At 44.8% G+C, this 15,232-nt stretch overlaps 1 protein-coding gene across 2 annotated transcripts in view; it reads right to left on the reverse strand.

Annotated features, from left to right (window-relative positions):
• PLCD1 (phospholipase C delta 1) overlaps window positions 1–15,232 on the reverse strand; it is a 325,967-nt gene that overhangs the window by 263,716 nt on the left and 47,019 nt on the right. The window contains exon 1 of one of the 2 annotated variants that reach the window (XM_069211056.1): window positions 12,053–12,405. The exons of the other annotated variant lie outside the window; for it this stretch is intronic. Within the exon in view, the coding sequence (XP_069067157.1) occupies window positions 12,053–12,152 (100 nt within the window). The 5' untranslated portion in view covers window positions 12,153–12,405. Of the gene's footprint in view, window positions 1–12,052; window positions 12,406–15,232 lie in introns of those variants that run through there. 2 annotated transcript variants of the gene reach the window in all.

Here is a 15,232-nt window from a genome sequence, read left to right on the forward strand (position 1 = left end):
TTTGCGAATGGGTTACCACCAACTTTAGGTTGGTGGTAACTGTAAATGTTTTGCAACCACATTCCCGGTCGCAAATCATTCCTGAATCCCCCTGCGGCTTGCTATTATGAAGGAACATCCTTGACACGCCCCTTCCTAATACTGACTAGCAAACCTATTTTGCGAATCAGTAATAGATTACTGAACCACAAAGTAGCATTTGTACATCCCCAAATGCTTTCTTCTGTTCAGAAACAGGCCATTTGCGCACAGAAAAAACCTTAGTACATCTGGCCCTGCATCACTGCAAAGGTTAGCAAACTACCACAAGCTCAAAAACGTGTGCATGTTTACAAAGTATGATGACACAGCTGCCATGGCATGCCCCCTCGTTGCCCCCAAGAGAGGATTTGCTCACGCATGATTTCACACATACAGGTGTGTGTCAGAGAAACCCTTCACAAGTGTAAATTGATATTTTGTAAATACGCACAGTAATTTAAATTGACAGTCATATCACGAGCGACCTGTGTGCTGAAGTTCAGCTTTGTGAACCGAGCAGATGAATGAAATGTTTTTTTTTCTTCTTATGGAGTTGGCAGTTTCACTAAGGCAAGCAATTTCAGACTTTTAAAATAGTGGTGCTCTAAAACTGGTTAATGTAACTGATGAATAGCTTGTTCATCCATGGGTTTATTTTTTGCACGATGGCACTTGTAGTTTACCATATATCCTCATAAACATGTGAAAAAATAAAAAAACATATCGAAAATTTAGGATTCAATGATCTACACAAGCGTGGCATGGAAAAACCTCATGGAAAAACCTCAGATCTCTGAAATATGCTAGAGAGGCATATTTAGCTAATTTAGCAAAATTGTTAATTCTAAAAAAAAAAAAAAATCCACGCACAAAAAAAATTCCTTTTATTTTCTGGCACTCCTATTTCCAACCAACAGCCATTTTCCAAAAGTTTTTGTAGTATTTATATTTTCAGAGAGATGTGAGATACAGATCTCAAGCTGACCCATGTCAACTGCAAGGTAGTTCACCAAGTCCTTTTCTGGTCAACAGTTTTAAGGTGCAGCTGCCAAGCAGACAATTGCTTGCAACGTACACAGAACTGGCTTTGGCTCCACCTCTTTCAACCACTGGCTTTCTTCCACCAGCCTCTTGCAGACATTTGCTTAAGGCTTAGACAATTGCGCTTTAGTTCCGCCCAATGCAATAGTCATCTATCATGTAATACTAATGGCGGCATCCTTCCACCTCCACTTGCACTACTTCACAAGTATGGCCATATTTGTGTGTTCCTGCTGGCTTTCTCCTGACTGTCCTACTATAATGTGCTAAGGCTGGTTGAATTAGCACTACACACCCAGGCCTACTGTCTTTGCCAATGTTTTTTTTGGCATTCAGGAATTTATGGTCTTATTTTTCGTTTATAAAATGTGACTGCAAGTAAACGAATGAAAACACTCTGCAGGGGTGAACTATCACTTGAGATGATGTGAGCTCCCTGAGGAAAAGGTTATATTTTTTGTGCAGATCCGAGTCAGTGACAGCCACTGGAATGAAATGGTTAGAGAGAAAAGTCCTATAAACTCGGAAACTGGGGTTGAGTATTAAGGAAAGGTACACATCAGAAAAATGCTAGGTGGAAACAAGAGTCATGTTGCATGTGATTTTCTCAGAAGCAGCGAAAGAGCACAGTGAAAAGTGGTAATAAGTACAAAATGCACAAGGTTTGAGACTTATAGCAGTCAGCTTGGCTTTGTAATGAAGAAAATGTGATCTCCATATAAAGAGTTCACATTCGATCTGGGACACTGGTATTGTAATCCCAGCATCAAAATCAGACGTATTGAGTTTCTGGGGAAGCTACTTTAAATCCATATCAATAGTATTAAACACTATGTAAAAAAAACACAGATCTGGCAGCATCATAATATTCAACAAATACTATTAGTTCCCACTTGAACATTTTTTTAGCTAGAGGACAGAGAATCCTGGGAAAGCCGTGATAGCCAAGAGGCATACCTGGAGACTGTGGTCTGACAACGGCGATTTTCACAGTAGAAAACCACGTTTGCAAGCTGCCGCTGTGAAACACGCGTAAAACGTTGTTTCCTCCTTGGCTTTCACAACTTCAGAATATAGCTGCACAATATGACCTACTTAATACAAAACAGTGCAATAAACCAAATGAAAGGATGAAATACAAAAGGAAAGTAAAAGTAGGCCAGAGGAGAGCGAACAGTTGGGCAATAATGAGGGGTTAGATTTTGTGTGTGCACATGATACAAACCTAGAGAGAAATATGTGGAATTCATTCTGAGCGATAATTATGATTCCAATCCGAGTTCCGCCCTTAAAATGGGGCATCACGTGCAGCTTTTGGTGCATGCGGCACCAAAATCTGCTCAATCCATTATTCACTTTTTCCCTCTGATAAATATTTGAAGATTCAGCATGACGACATTTATCCAGGGATTCGGCCTCTATCACTCCAGTACGCCCTGGGTGCGATAAAAACGGAAAACGCGTAATCCACATGTGCAATAATAGGAATTGCCACAGACTGGAATTTACTGGGCCACATGTAATCAGGACGTAAGTGCGACGGGACAAACATGGAGGATGTTGAAAAGAGTTCACTGTGTTTGCAAGTCACAGATTCGCAGAAAACAGATAATTTGGCAGAAAACAGGTCATTTGTCCTGGGCATAAGAAATGTTTCCAGAAAAGTTGCACAGTCCATGCCCATGTGGAGGCAGCCACATGGCCGCACACCCACCACCTGCAATTTGGAGGATTCCTGATTCCCTGCGTATGGTTCAGGTGGAGGACTGGGCGAGCAGGGCTTACAGCCGCTGCCTGATCCCATCATGGCAGTCTTCACCCATTCCTGTTTGTCTGAACCAACAGTAGAGCGCATGAATTCTGCTTCAAGCCTATATTTCTAATGGAAAGTTAAAATACAAAGCTCTAAATGTAAAGTGGCATTGGTTAAAATGCCATGACATCAAAGCTCCCCGACCTCCTCTGCTCAAAGAAAACAGTTTTAAAGGGTTTTAAAGGCAGTTCAACTGCTCTGGAGATTCAATGTAATGTCACAGGTCTACCTCTTATTTTTTCAGGACAGTAATCGGGAGTGATTACGTGCTCATCTGCTTGACTTCTGTTTAACCTATTTTATCGGCGTGCTGCAAAATGTTGTTGCTGGAACTCCTTTCACCTTTAACATTAGTGGACTGGGTGCCAATTTGTTTCCCGTTTAGTTTTGACCTCGTGCCCATGTGGTCACTTATGAATTCATATAGAAGTTATTATTTAGGAACTGAATGTAAATTAGTATAGGCTTCCCCTGCAAGTGCAAAGGTGTGCAGCTTTTAAACGTTAATTATTAAGTCACCATTTTCTTTCCCCTCACCATGATGTGTGTAGTGGTTAAGAGACATCCCTCCTGGTGGCTTCAGCCCAAAAGTAGCCCACCAGCTCTTCTTTCTTATCAATCATATCGCACCGCCATTTTAGGGGCAGTTCCTGACAGTACTCTAGCTTTCTAGGACCAGGTGCCACCCACCCTACCTAAATCAGCATCTTGTGTGTCTGCACAGCACCAATTTCAAGGGGCCGTGCCTAAGAATGTGACAGCAATGATATTGTCATAAAACAAGCATTGGCAAAGCCAACGGGGTTCGCCCATGCAAGAGCTATTGGCTTTGCCAATGTATTTTAGCCATGTTGTAGAGAAGCGCGGCTGCTGAGCAGTATGGCTAAAAGTTATTTGTTTTAAAAAAGCTCTTTAATGCAGCCAGCTCAGGCCGACTCATGGTGCTTTTGTTTTTCTTCCTTGTGGCAGACGTAAGTGGGCAACACAACAACAATTATAAGAATGAGCAGCACTGACAACGAGAGAGGGAGTTTGGGAGGTAAAAGGCAACTGAATTTAAAAAAGCGCTTTGAAGCAGCCAGCGTCATAGCTCTTTTTTTATTATGGCAGGTGGGGGTAGGTTCAGTGATGAGTGGAGCGGGCTGGGAAAGAAGCAATGCGGACCCAGGGGAGGAAGAGGAAGAAGCAACAGAGTCAAGACCTACAGGGGAAGAAAAAAACTGAAAAGGCACCTTAATCACAGCACAATCAGCGAAGGGACAGCAATCAAGCTGAAGCAATCGGTCCTTGGTCAATGTCCCAGTCAAAAGAAGAGAAAGTGAACCTGGTATGCACTGCCCAGGTAAAAGGCAGCAAATAGGAGTGACAAAGAAGCCAAGAAGTGATAACCCCATTATTGTATACAATATCTCTTGCAAACAACAGTGCATGCGATGTCGCAGGCGAGATCCAAACAAGGCCAATGCATTAGATGAAATGCTTCCTTGTTAGTCATTTAATAACAGCCATGGTGGAAAGCGCCCTCAACGAGCAAGAAAATCACATTATCACTATGTTTAACCTACACAGCATAAACTATCACTCAAGAGTCAATTTTAAACATATTATACAATGCAACAGTATTATTCCCTATCATCAGTTTATCACATTATTAAACGGCATATACTACCTTTTTCGCTTTCGTGGAATAAACTAATTTCTGTCAAACACCAGCTTGTCACTTTCCTGAAAATATTGACAATTTTCTCTGACATGCTTATTTTTACTAAATAAACTAAATTTACATAACTATTTTTTTACCCAAATAGAAGCTTTTTTTAAAGTATGCTTATCATGTAAAATAGTACGCTGAGATAATACAGCCTAAAATAACAATAAATCAAATCACATGCAGGTATAGCATACCATAAGCCAGTGCTAGCCACAGTATGCCAGAGATGCCAGTCTGAAGCTTACAAAGATGGCAACAGCTGAACTTTGAAAGTGGTGACACATAAAAACCTGCCCTGAATAAGTGATCAGGTGAAGAATACCTGCCCATGATTCTCCAGTAAAGTTGAGGAAGAGGGCAGGGGGTTCTTTTCCCATTAATACTTAGCAAACAGGGTGCAACATTGTGCATTTTATGGCATTTTTCGTATAAAACGTGTTCAACCTGCAAAATGCCCTTTAAAAAACAGTGTTAATCTGGTCCGGTTTTTAGACCGATTTCAACAAGAATAATTTACGACCCACATGTATGTATATTACAAACAATTATACAAGCTTGACCTATTTGTTACCAGTTCTTTACAATACACATTGAGTAGGATTTAACGTTCTCTTCCTCCTTATGCTGTGGGCTAGTTAATTTATCATTCCACCTCATATGGAGGGCTTGCACTGCAGCGCATGAGGGGGTACTTTACATCTCAAAAGTATAACATTATCTCATAGATGCATTACATGCAGAAAGCAATAACGTTCTTGCTTCGAGTTCTTCATCGCACAAGGCTTTTCGTTAATGTTTTATTCAAAATGAAGCTAGAACTACTGGCTTTGTCAATGTTTTTCCTAATTTATATGCCATTTACCTTCACAGGTACAGCTCCTTTCTTTCATGTTTCCGTCCTGTCTTTTCTAAGTATATATGGATGAGGCAGGGTTGGAAATGAAAAATGTACATGGCTCTCACAATGTTAGGCTGCAAAAAACAGATGTAGAGATGGTACGGGCTCATGCTGCAGAGCTACATCTCAGGTGACAAAAGCCTTACAGGCTCATGCAGCAGTCATGTTACACCAAGCTTAGAGCTCATGCCCAAGCACCAGTAATAATATTAAAAGGTGTTACTAATATAGAAGATCAAATGCCTCCAAGTAAATTGACAAATATTAACTATCACAAGTGTCCCACACCACAAAGAATCAACAACGAAAATGTATATCCTGGCCTCAGAATCAATTATCATGCTTATCAGTTTCTGAAAGCACAACTTTTTTTTATCAAAATTAAGTTTCTCATTTTAATTAAACTATGCTATCGCATTTGTAGAGCACTTCGTCACCCCTGAGGGTATCCTGATGCTGAGCCGGTCTGGCGCTGGAGTCTGTAAATCTAGTCAAAGAGCCAAATCTTCAGTTTTTTTGTGGAAATCCAAGAGGGAGGAAAAGATTCTTATATGGAAAAGGAGGTAGTTCCATGTTTTGGGTGCGATGAAGGAGAAGGACCAGCCCCCAATTCTGGTTGTGGGTTCTTAGGACCTGTGTAAGACTAATTCTGCTGACCTGAGATGTTTTTTTTGGTGTGGCGGAAATGGATTTTACTGTTGAAGTATCACAGTCCAGACTTCTTGAAAGCCTTCAAAGTGAGGGCGAAAAGCTTGAACGTGATTTTCTTGTGGATGAGTAACCAATATAGGCCCTCATTCTGACCTTGGCGGGCGGCGGAGGCCGCCCGCCAAAGTCCCGCCGTCAGGTTACCGTTCCGCGGTCGAAAGACCGCGGCGGTAATTCTGACTTTCCCGCTGGGCTGGCGGGCGGTCGCCTTCAGACCGCCAGCCAGCCCAGCGGGAAAGAGGCTTCCACGATGAAGCCGGCTCGGAATCGAGCCGGCGGAGTGGAAGCTGTGCGACGGGTGCAGTTGCACCCGTCGCGTATTTCACTGTCTGCGCAGCAGACAGTGAAATACATGTAGGGGCCCTCTTACGGGGGCCCCTGCAATGCCCATGCCAGTGGCATGGGCACTGCAGGGGCCCCCAGGGGCCCCGCTACCCCCCCCTACCGCCATCCGGATCTCGGCAGTCCGACCGCCGGGATCTGGATGGCGGTAGGGGGGGTCGGAATCCCCGCGGCGGTGCAGCAAGCTGCGCCGCCGCGGAGGATTCAATGGGGCCGCGGTACACTGGCGGGACCCCGCCAGTGGTGCCGGTCCGACCGTGGCTTTACCGCCGCGGTCGGAATCCCCATTGGAGCACCGCCGGCCTGTCGGCGGTGCTCCCGCGGTCCTCCGCCCTGGCGGTCAAAGACCGCCAGGGTCAGAATGACCACCATAGTGTCTTGAGGGGAGGCATGATATGTTCTCAGTGAGGGAGGTTTTGTATGAGGTGGGCTACTGTGTTCTGGATGGCTTGAAGTCTGCTGATTAGGTATTTGGTTACCCTGGCATAGAGAATGTTGCTGAGTCTGCTGCCGATGACTGCTTGTGTGACCATCTGCTTGTTGTCAGGTGGGAGACACATGAAAATCCTTTTTAGGAGGTGGAATGGTGACATTGTCACTACGTTGATCTGAGCCATGTCTACTTTGCCGTCAATGATGATCCCTAGGTTTTTGATTTTGTGGTGGGTGTGAGTGTATCCCCAAGGTTTGGCGGGCACCAGGTAGAGTCCCAGATTGAGGTCCCTTTTCCAAAGATGGACACTTCTGTTTTGTCTAAGCTGAGTTTCAGGCAGTTGTCTTTCATCCATCTGGCGATAACGGTCATGCAAGCTGTTAATATGTCCCTTGCACCTGTTGTTTCGTCTGACAGGGATGAGATGAGTTTACTATCATCTGCGTAGGACAGGACCTCTATATTGTGGACTCTGGTGATGATTATTAGGGGGGTCATCTATATGTTGAAGATGTAAAGAGACCAGGGGCCAGATGTAGCAAGAAATTATTTTGCGAATCGGAAATTGCGAGTCGGTGCGACACGCAATTTCCGATTCGCAAAATCATATGCAGAATGGTGTCTCAGACACCTTCTGCGAATTATAAGGGGGTCGCAAAGACCCACCTCTTCATTTTAATGAGGTGGGTCGCAATTTGTGACCCCCTTGCGATTCCCTGCACTCACAGGGATGGTGGCCTGCTGGAGACAGCAGACCTCCATGTCGGTGACTGCTTTTTCAATAAAGCAGTATTTTTTTTTGTATTGCAGCCCGTTTTCCTTAAAGGAAAACGATTTGCAATACAAAATAAAAAATGAAACTATTTGGTTTCGTTTTTTCAGAGTAAGCAGTGGTCCATTGGACCGCTGCCTGCTCTGAAAAATGTTTTTTTTTGCATCATTCACAAAGGGGGAAGGGTCCCATTGGGACCCCTTCCCTTTTGCGAATGAGTTAGCACCCACTTCACGTGGGTGCTAACTGCAAATTACTTTGCGACCGCTTTCGCGGTCACAAAGCAATTCTGCATCGCGGTGCGAGTTGCAAATAGGAAGGGAACACCCCTTCCTATTTGCGAGTCGCATTCCCATTTTGCGAGTTGGAACCGACTCGCAAAATGGGATTGCACATCACGATGCACGTTTTGCATGGCGCAAACTGCGATTTTCACAGTTTGCACCATGCAAAACACTTCTTACATCTGGCCCTACGCTCCTTGGGAGTGTCAAACAAGACTGACAAGCTGGGAGACAAATCAGAAGCAGGAAAATGAGTGACAGTAAAGCTAAACAATGGTAAGCAATGGATGGGCTGAAAGCCCCTGTTTGTTCTTGGTTAAGCCCCCAATATACATTTCGCAACAAGACAGCTTGAGCTATCTGGTAGCCCTGACCTAAAAATGCAGATGAGCCATGAGTATCCACAAAAGGTAGAGCCACCATTACATCAGTGATGGTGACAATCTTACTAACAATGGCCACTACTATGTCTGAGGTGATCATGAGTAAGCTAGTAATTATCATTACAATGAAAGGCTGCAGAGTTTGCCAAAACCACTATAGGGCAGAAACGGCAACCGCTATACCTCGGATAAATACAGCTTTTATGAGAATAGCCATAATTATGCCAAGAAAGCTGAAAATATATCAAGGGTGTCCACCATATGCCTGGACTGGCCACCAGAAAGCCAATGCAGGCAACCATATTGCCAGGAATAACTATTTCTATGCCTACGTGGGCCCTCCCAGTGCTACTAATGGCCACTTTATTGCCAAGAATGCGTACAGTATTGTAGGGCAACTTTTATATGAGTGGGCACCACAATGCCATAGTAATCAACAATAGAGCAAGAATGCTAAGAATATGGCTTGGCCACCAATATGCTAGTGATTGCCGTCATAAGGCTAAGGAAGCCCATTCTATGCCAGGGACATCATTGTGCCTGTGGTGACCATCATAAAGCTACAGAAAGCCTCAATAAGCTAGCACCATCTTTATTCCACAGGAAATGTATTAGAGGCAAACATATATGTATACACACTAACAAACACATAGACAGACTGACGTGTACATGAACACAAACACACATTAATTCACGCACACACAGTCAAACCCACTCATACATGCATCCACATGGTATTCTACTAGATTCTTCTATGCAGAAAGAACGGAGAGGTGCATCAATATATATCTTTTTTATTCCCTCAGGGCCTAGTGAACACACGGTCACCAGCACCCAGGCAGAAAGTGAATTGGTAGCGGCATACTAGGGAAGAGTCAAGGGCACAGCAGGTACGTAAACCAATGACTGCCATGCATGCCAGTCATCCCATCTATGTTAAGGCTTCCTTTTCTCAGCCAATTAGAAAAGGAGGCAAGAACCTGGGGGCTCAGCTGAGCTTCTGCCAGAACTCTGGAGAGCCTCTCATACACACACAAAAACACACATACACCTGCAGATCTAGTAACATTTTTATGATTTTTCGAGGCCTGTCATGAATGTGGTTGTATGGGAAAAGTAAAGCTCCAATCTTTTACACATGTAATGTGTGCTATTCTACTGCATTCCTCAGAAGGGGAGAACAGCAGAGCACTCTGCTAAGGTCCTCTCTCTTCTGTTTTGGCCATATTGTCTCTGTGGAGGGCACTCTATATGCGTGGACAGAGGATGCTTGTGGGTAGTTGGATTGGAGAGTGATTGTGTGTGTGTGCTCTGAAGAGACTCGCGTGAGGCAAGAGGTGCATGTGTGTGGTGTTCGTACAGTGTGATAAATAATACATTTGTACAATTTAAACTACAGTCCCATTTACTACACATCACTTAAAACCCCAAATAGTAATTCATTCCTGTCAATAAATGCGTGCTGTGCAAATGACGAGAGTCAAGAAAAACATTAAATTATATGTTTGTTGATACAATTGCAAATTGGTGACAACACAAATGTAATGATAAAGAAATTAGATGCAGCCACAATGGTGTTGCACACAACTGCCTTGCAGGAGTCTCTATGGTGTGCTACTGCTGCAGAAAAAAGCATGTCACCGGCACTGGGCCTGATCCAAAGTAATATAGTATTTCATGAAAGTCTTTTCAGAAAAGCCCACACAGCACAAAGGCCCCTGAGCCTACGAAGCTCAAAAGACAAAGAATAAACAGATAAATGGACAACGACAGCATAGAGCTAACCAATACCGTCAACTTTACCTCTCATGCAATCAAGAACTTGGGAGATAAAACTCAGAAATGCTCACATAATCATACCTAATTCTTAGTAATCTAATCCACCACAAAGAAACTGAAGTAAATACCTGGAAGCGTAAAACTGATCCCAATAATCAACAATATTCAATAACCACTGGACTGACCACTAATCTTGGGTTCAGGAGTAGCGCATTACTCTTCAACGTTTCGTCAGGGATAGTAAGCGGTATACAAATCCAATTACAATACAATAGGCGGTAATGCATTGAACAAGGGCTCGCTCCCATGTTTACAACACAATTTTGGAGGCTATTGAACAGTGACTATAAAAATACTAAGGTCAGCTGCTTGCAAAAGGCTTTGTTCAAGGCTTCAATATTGGCAACACAAAAGGATGATGGGCGGAGTGCCGGACAATGCAAACGCTCACCCCCAGTCACAGATCTAGGTTTAATCCTTCGTTATTTTGCTCACCATGCCACCCCAGTTTGAACCCAACCATATGCAAATCAGTCTTGACCCTATTCCTCATGGTAACAGTCAAGCCCGATCTGCCATGCCAGGTCCTCCTTGGACCGGAAACAAGTATCCTTGGACCGGTTTCAGGGTATCACCCTTCATCAGCCTGGCTAGCTTGAATCCAGTGGCACAGTGAGCAAGGGACCCACGTCTGGGCATACCCATCCCACATAGGGCAACTTTGGCAACACAAAACGGAAAAACGGGTCAACTTAAGATTGCTTAAAAGGGTCCCATTGTGGGAACGCAGGTTAAAAAAGAAAAGTTAAAACAAGCTTTAGGACATAACTGGGACGACGAGAGAACACGAAGTACACATTATGTAAAGGACTGCTTTCTTCTGTGCAGTTTGGCACATTTTTTACACACACTACTTTACCCTGGGACGTGGAATGACAATGCTAACGAAATGGTGTCCCTAGGCTTCGTTGCTGGACACCATTATTAGTTACAACACTTTGAAAAGATTCTGCAGAAAGTCTCTTCTTAAGGAACCTATATATTTCACAACATTGAAACCCTTCTGTTAGCAAGCTGAATTAGCAAGACAATACTCATAACAATTTGCCTTTCATCGCATAATATGCCGCACTGTTTGTATTTCCGTGCTACATACTTTTCAATGATGCAAAATTCCAGGGACACTGCCGGTTTCAGAATGGCACAAGCTCTTGCTTAAAAGGCCACAACTGAGCGAAAGCGACACAAATTACATTTGGGGACCAAAAAAAGCCTCGAGGCTAAACCTGATGATCAGCCACTTTTTTGTATTGACTGGGATGTAAGCGTGCCTTGGTTTTGAAGCTATTTGGTGAAAACTATTTTCAGCACGTTCCACCACAACCACTAATTTAGGGTGCTTTATGTAGAGAGCTGAAGTTGTATGACGTCAGGTGCCAGCTCGTCAGTTCTTCATAGGCGTTAAGTCACCCCCTGCGTGACACCCACAGTCTCGAGTCTTTGGCCAATGACACTCGGATACTGAAGCACAAACAAAGTGGAAAAAACAGTTCCACAAATCGCTGCATGCCAAGTGCTGCTGGATGAAAATAAAATCCAGATTTGGCTGAAAGCTTGGCTCGTGATGACCTGCGGTCACTTGGCAGGCGAACAACCCTATTTGAATTGTAACTTTTCCTGCTTTAAATCTAAGAGTGCAAATGAAAACGAGCTTGTAAACCTGCGCAGACTCGAGTTGCGTCAACAGGAGTTGCCACCTCAAAGTCGAGGGATACGTGCTAGAGCCACCGCACCCTCAGGCTGCCTGAACGGCGCGGTGTGCACGGAACCTGTCCGCGGGTGTGGGCGCGGCTTGCCTCTTTCTTACCCAAGATCTTTCCGTTCTGCGCTGCCACCTTCCTGCTCTCCTCCTGCAGGATCCGCTCCTCAGACTTGCTGGGCTTGGGCTGCCTCCTGACGCACTGCATCCTGCCGGGGTGAGGTGTTCCGAGGGGCCCAGGGCCGCTGCCACTCACTGGTGTCGAGTGTGACTGTTTATGTGTCGGTCCCTGTCCCAGAGCCAAGGAGGAGGGAATGGAAAAAGGAGGGCGGGGCTATGGAGAAAAGTGGGAAGTGCTGAGGGAAGGGGGCAGGGAGAGGAGGCGGAGTAAAGCGGACTCCAGCGGGAAGCGCGAGGTAGGAGCTAAAGCTGTGTAGTTGGAAAGGAGGCGCCCGCGTGAGGGAGGTGGGCGGTGCAATATTGCAGGGGCAGGCAGGAAGCAAAGAGGGGCGGGAAGGAGGAAGAAGAGGAGGTAGGAGCAAGGTAGGTAAAAGAAAGGAGTTTGGAAGCTAGGAGGTGCAAAGCAGTTGTAACAAAGGCCACCGCAGCCCCCGCGGTGCTGAGGGGACCCCGAGCCACAGGGGACTCATTTAGCACAGTACATTTGTGCACGGGGGGCATGCCCATCTCCGGGTCTAGTGGGGAGGGGCCCCCACAGGGAATTGGCAGCCCCCTTAAGTATGCCACTGGTGCAGGTGGGAAAGGGAAGCTCGAATCCGAATACATTAAACTTAAATGACGTTTAACATGGTGGCACCTAAACCTTGAGATAGATAAAGTTTCCAGGACCTCTAGTCCAGATTTTGTAATTTGACACACAGCTCCACCGTCCCTAGAACGCAAAACCAAAAACGTGGACTGGACCACCTAACTCGCGCATGAATCTAGGAAACTTAAGAGTTATATAACTTTAGACTCTCGCAATCATAAGGCTACAAAATCACTAAACGGTCAAGTCACATAGAGCATAACTGTAGGAAAGGCATTTTATTAAAATCGAATTGCTGTGTTTCATGTGGTGTGCGTATTCACTAAGCAATGTCTTTGATGTCAGTGCATTGCTTTGTCTAGCATCGCAGTGTAGTGGAGTGGGAGATGACAGGAACGAGGGGGTGCGAGGATGCGTGGTGGGTGGGATGGGATGGAGGAAGTGGTCGAGAGATGTCTTAATATCGAGCGAGAGAAGAGAACCTATAGAGGCCAGGTCAGTTCAGATGGTGAGGGAGAGCGTTAAAGTTTCCTATTCCCTGCGTAATTAATTCAACCCATGCCTTTCCTGTAGTCCCGGATTTACAATGGAACAAAAATCACGGACTATAAGTACCAGAATGCATAAAGGATACTGGACTCAGTGGCGTATTCAGTCATGGAGTAAAAAACCTCAGCGCCCCAGGGAGGCAGGGATTTCTTTATCTTTAGCGAAATATAATAAACTGCAAAGAGAGTGAGGCAATATGATTACGTTTGTTGATAAAAGAGACTTGGCATGCAAACAAAAAGCACTGGTAAAGCCAATAAGTCGCCTATACAAGAGCTGTTGGCTTTGGCAGTGTGTTTTTGCCATTTTGTATACCTGTGTTGTAGACTGGATTTGTTGGAGTAGTGTGTAATAGAGTGGAGTAGGGGGGAGGAGACTGTCGTAGTGTTGAGTAGAGGAAAGAGTTCAGTGGCAGAATTAGGCGTAACAAAACTTGAGGGCCCCCCGCTAAGTACCTCGAGGGGGATCTTTCCCTCCTGGACATAGTCAGGGGCTTGCTTCCCTTGCATAGTGTACTGTGCTGAGGGGCCTCCCCCTGCACTATGAGGACTGTGGTGGCTTTTGTTACACCACTGGTGGCAGAAAGTGTCATACAGTGGAGTGGGATGGAATAGAGTGGAGTGGATTGAGGTAGTGAAGTTGATTTGAATGGAGTACAGTGGGGTGGATTGGGTGGGGCTGATTGGGATGGGGTGGCATGGATTGGACTGCCCTGGAGCAGGGTGGACCAAACTGGACTGGAGTGGATGGACTGGAGTGGATTGAAGTGGGGTGGTGCGGACTGGAGTGGGGTGCGGAGGATTGAACTTGGTATGTTAGAATGGGGTGGACTGGATTAGGGTAGAGGGGACTGGAGTAGATTATATTAAGGTGTGGTGAATTGGCATGGGATGAAATGGATTGAGTGGGGTAGACTGGTGTTGGCTGAAATTAACTGGGGTGAATTGTAGTGGGGTGGATTGGGAATGGTGTGAGGTGGATTGGATTGAGTGGAATAGATTGGGGTGGGGTGGACTGGATTTGGGTGGTTTGAACTAGTTTGGGGCAGGTGGATCGGATTGAGATAGATTGGGGTGAGGTGGGATGGCATAGGGTGGGTTCGATTGGATTGGTGTGGGGTAGATTGTAGTGGGGAGGATTGGATTCGGGTGAAGCAGATTAAAATGGGGTGGATTGTCTTGGAGTGGGGCAGATTGTTTTAGATTGGAGTGGGGTGGACTGGGATTGGAGTGTGGCAGATTGGAATAGGTGGACTGGAGTGAGGCAGATTAGTCCTGATGCCATTTCTTCTAGGAAAATGCATTAGGTACTGCCCTTTTCTTCCCAAACAGCATCCCATTTCCATGCAATCTCATCGCATTTTGACATTACACTTGGAATGTGGACTGGTCTGTTCTTTTTCAAGCAGGGAGCTACTTCATTTCTATTTGACATTTAAATTACAAATGTTGCCACTTTTTTAATGTTTTTATCTTTAGGTGTAATGCGCATATCATTGTCCTCATTTTGCGACTACACACTTAGTGTTGGGAGAGGCGGAGACATTTAATTTGGAACTATTTCTGATCATTTTCTGATTTGGACAATACCAACTAAGCCACTCTTTGACTGGATTGGACCTCTTCCATACTACTTTAAACAGTTTATACGCCATTACTTATTTCGTATACATACTAATCATCACACCTTTATCTCGACTCCCCTCACATGTTGTTTTATTTGAACCCATACCTACTTACTTTGAATGCACTGTAACCAAGGATGTACTGATTTAGGAAATCTACTTTGTCCAGCATCTCAAACATATTATTTCCTATAACATTCGCTACCTGGAACCATTGCGGATCTCTCATGTGTGAGTAATATGTTTTGGTCTGACACTCAAACCATGACTTTCTTTATCAACGTAACAATCACTTTGGCATCCTGCCCTCATTCTTTAATTATTTTTGTTGATATTGTCCTTGTTG

This window comes from Pleurodeles waltl, chromosome 10 (genome assembly GCF_031143425.1).
Source record: "Pleurodeles waltl isolate 20211129_DDA chromosome 10, aPleWal1.hap1.20221129, whole genome shotgun sequence".
Classification (NCBI taxonomy): domain Eukaryota; kingdom Metazoa; phylum Chordata; class Amphibia; order Caudata; family Salamandridae; genus Pleurodeles; species Pleurodeles waltl.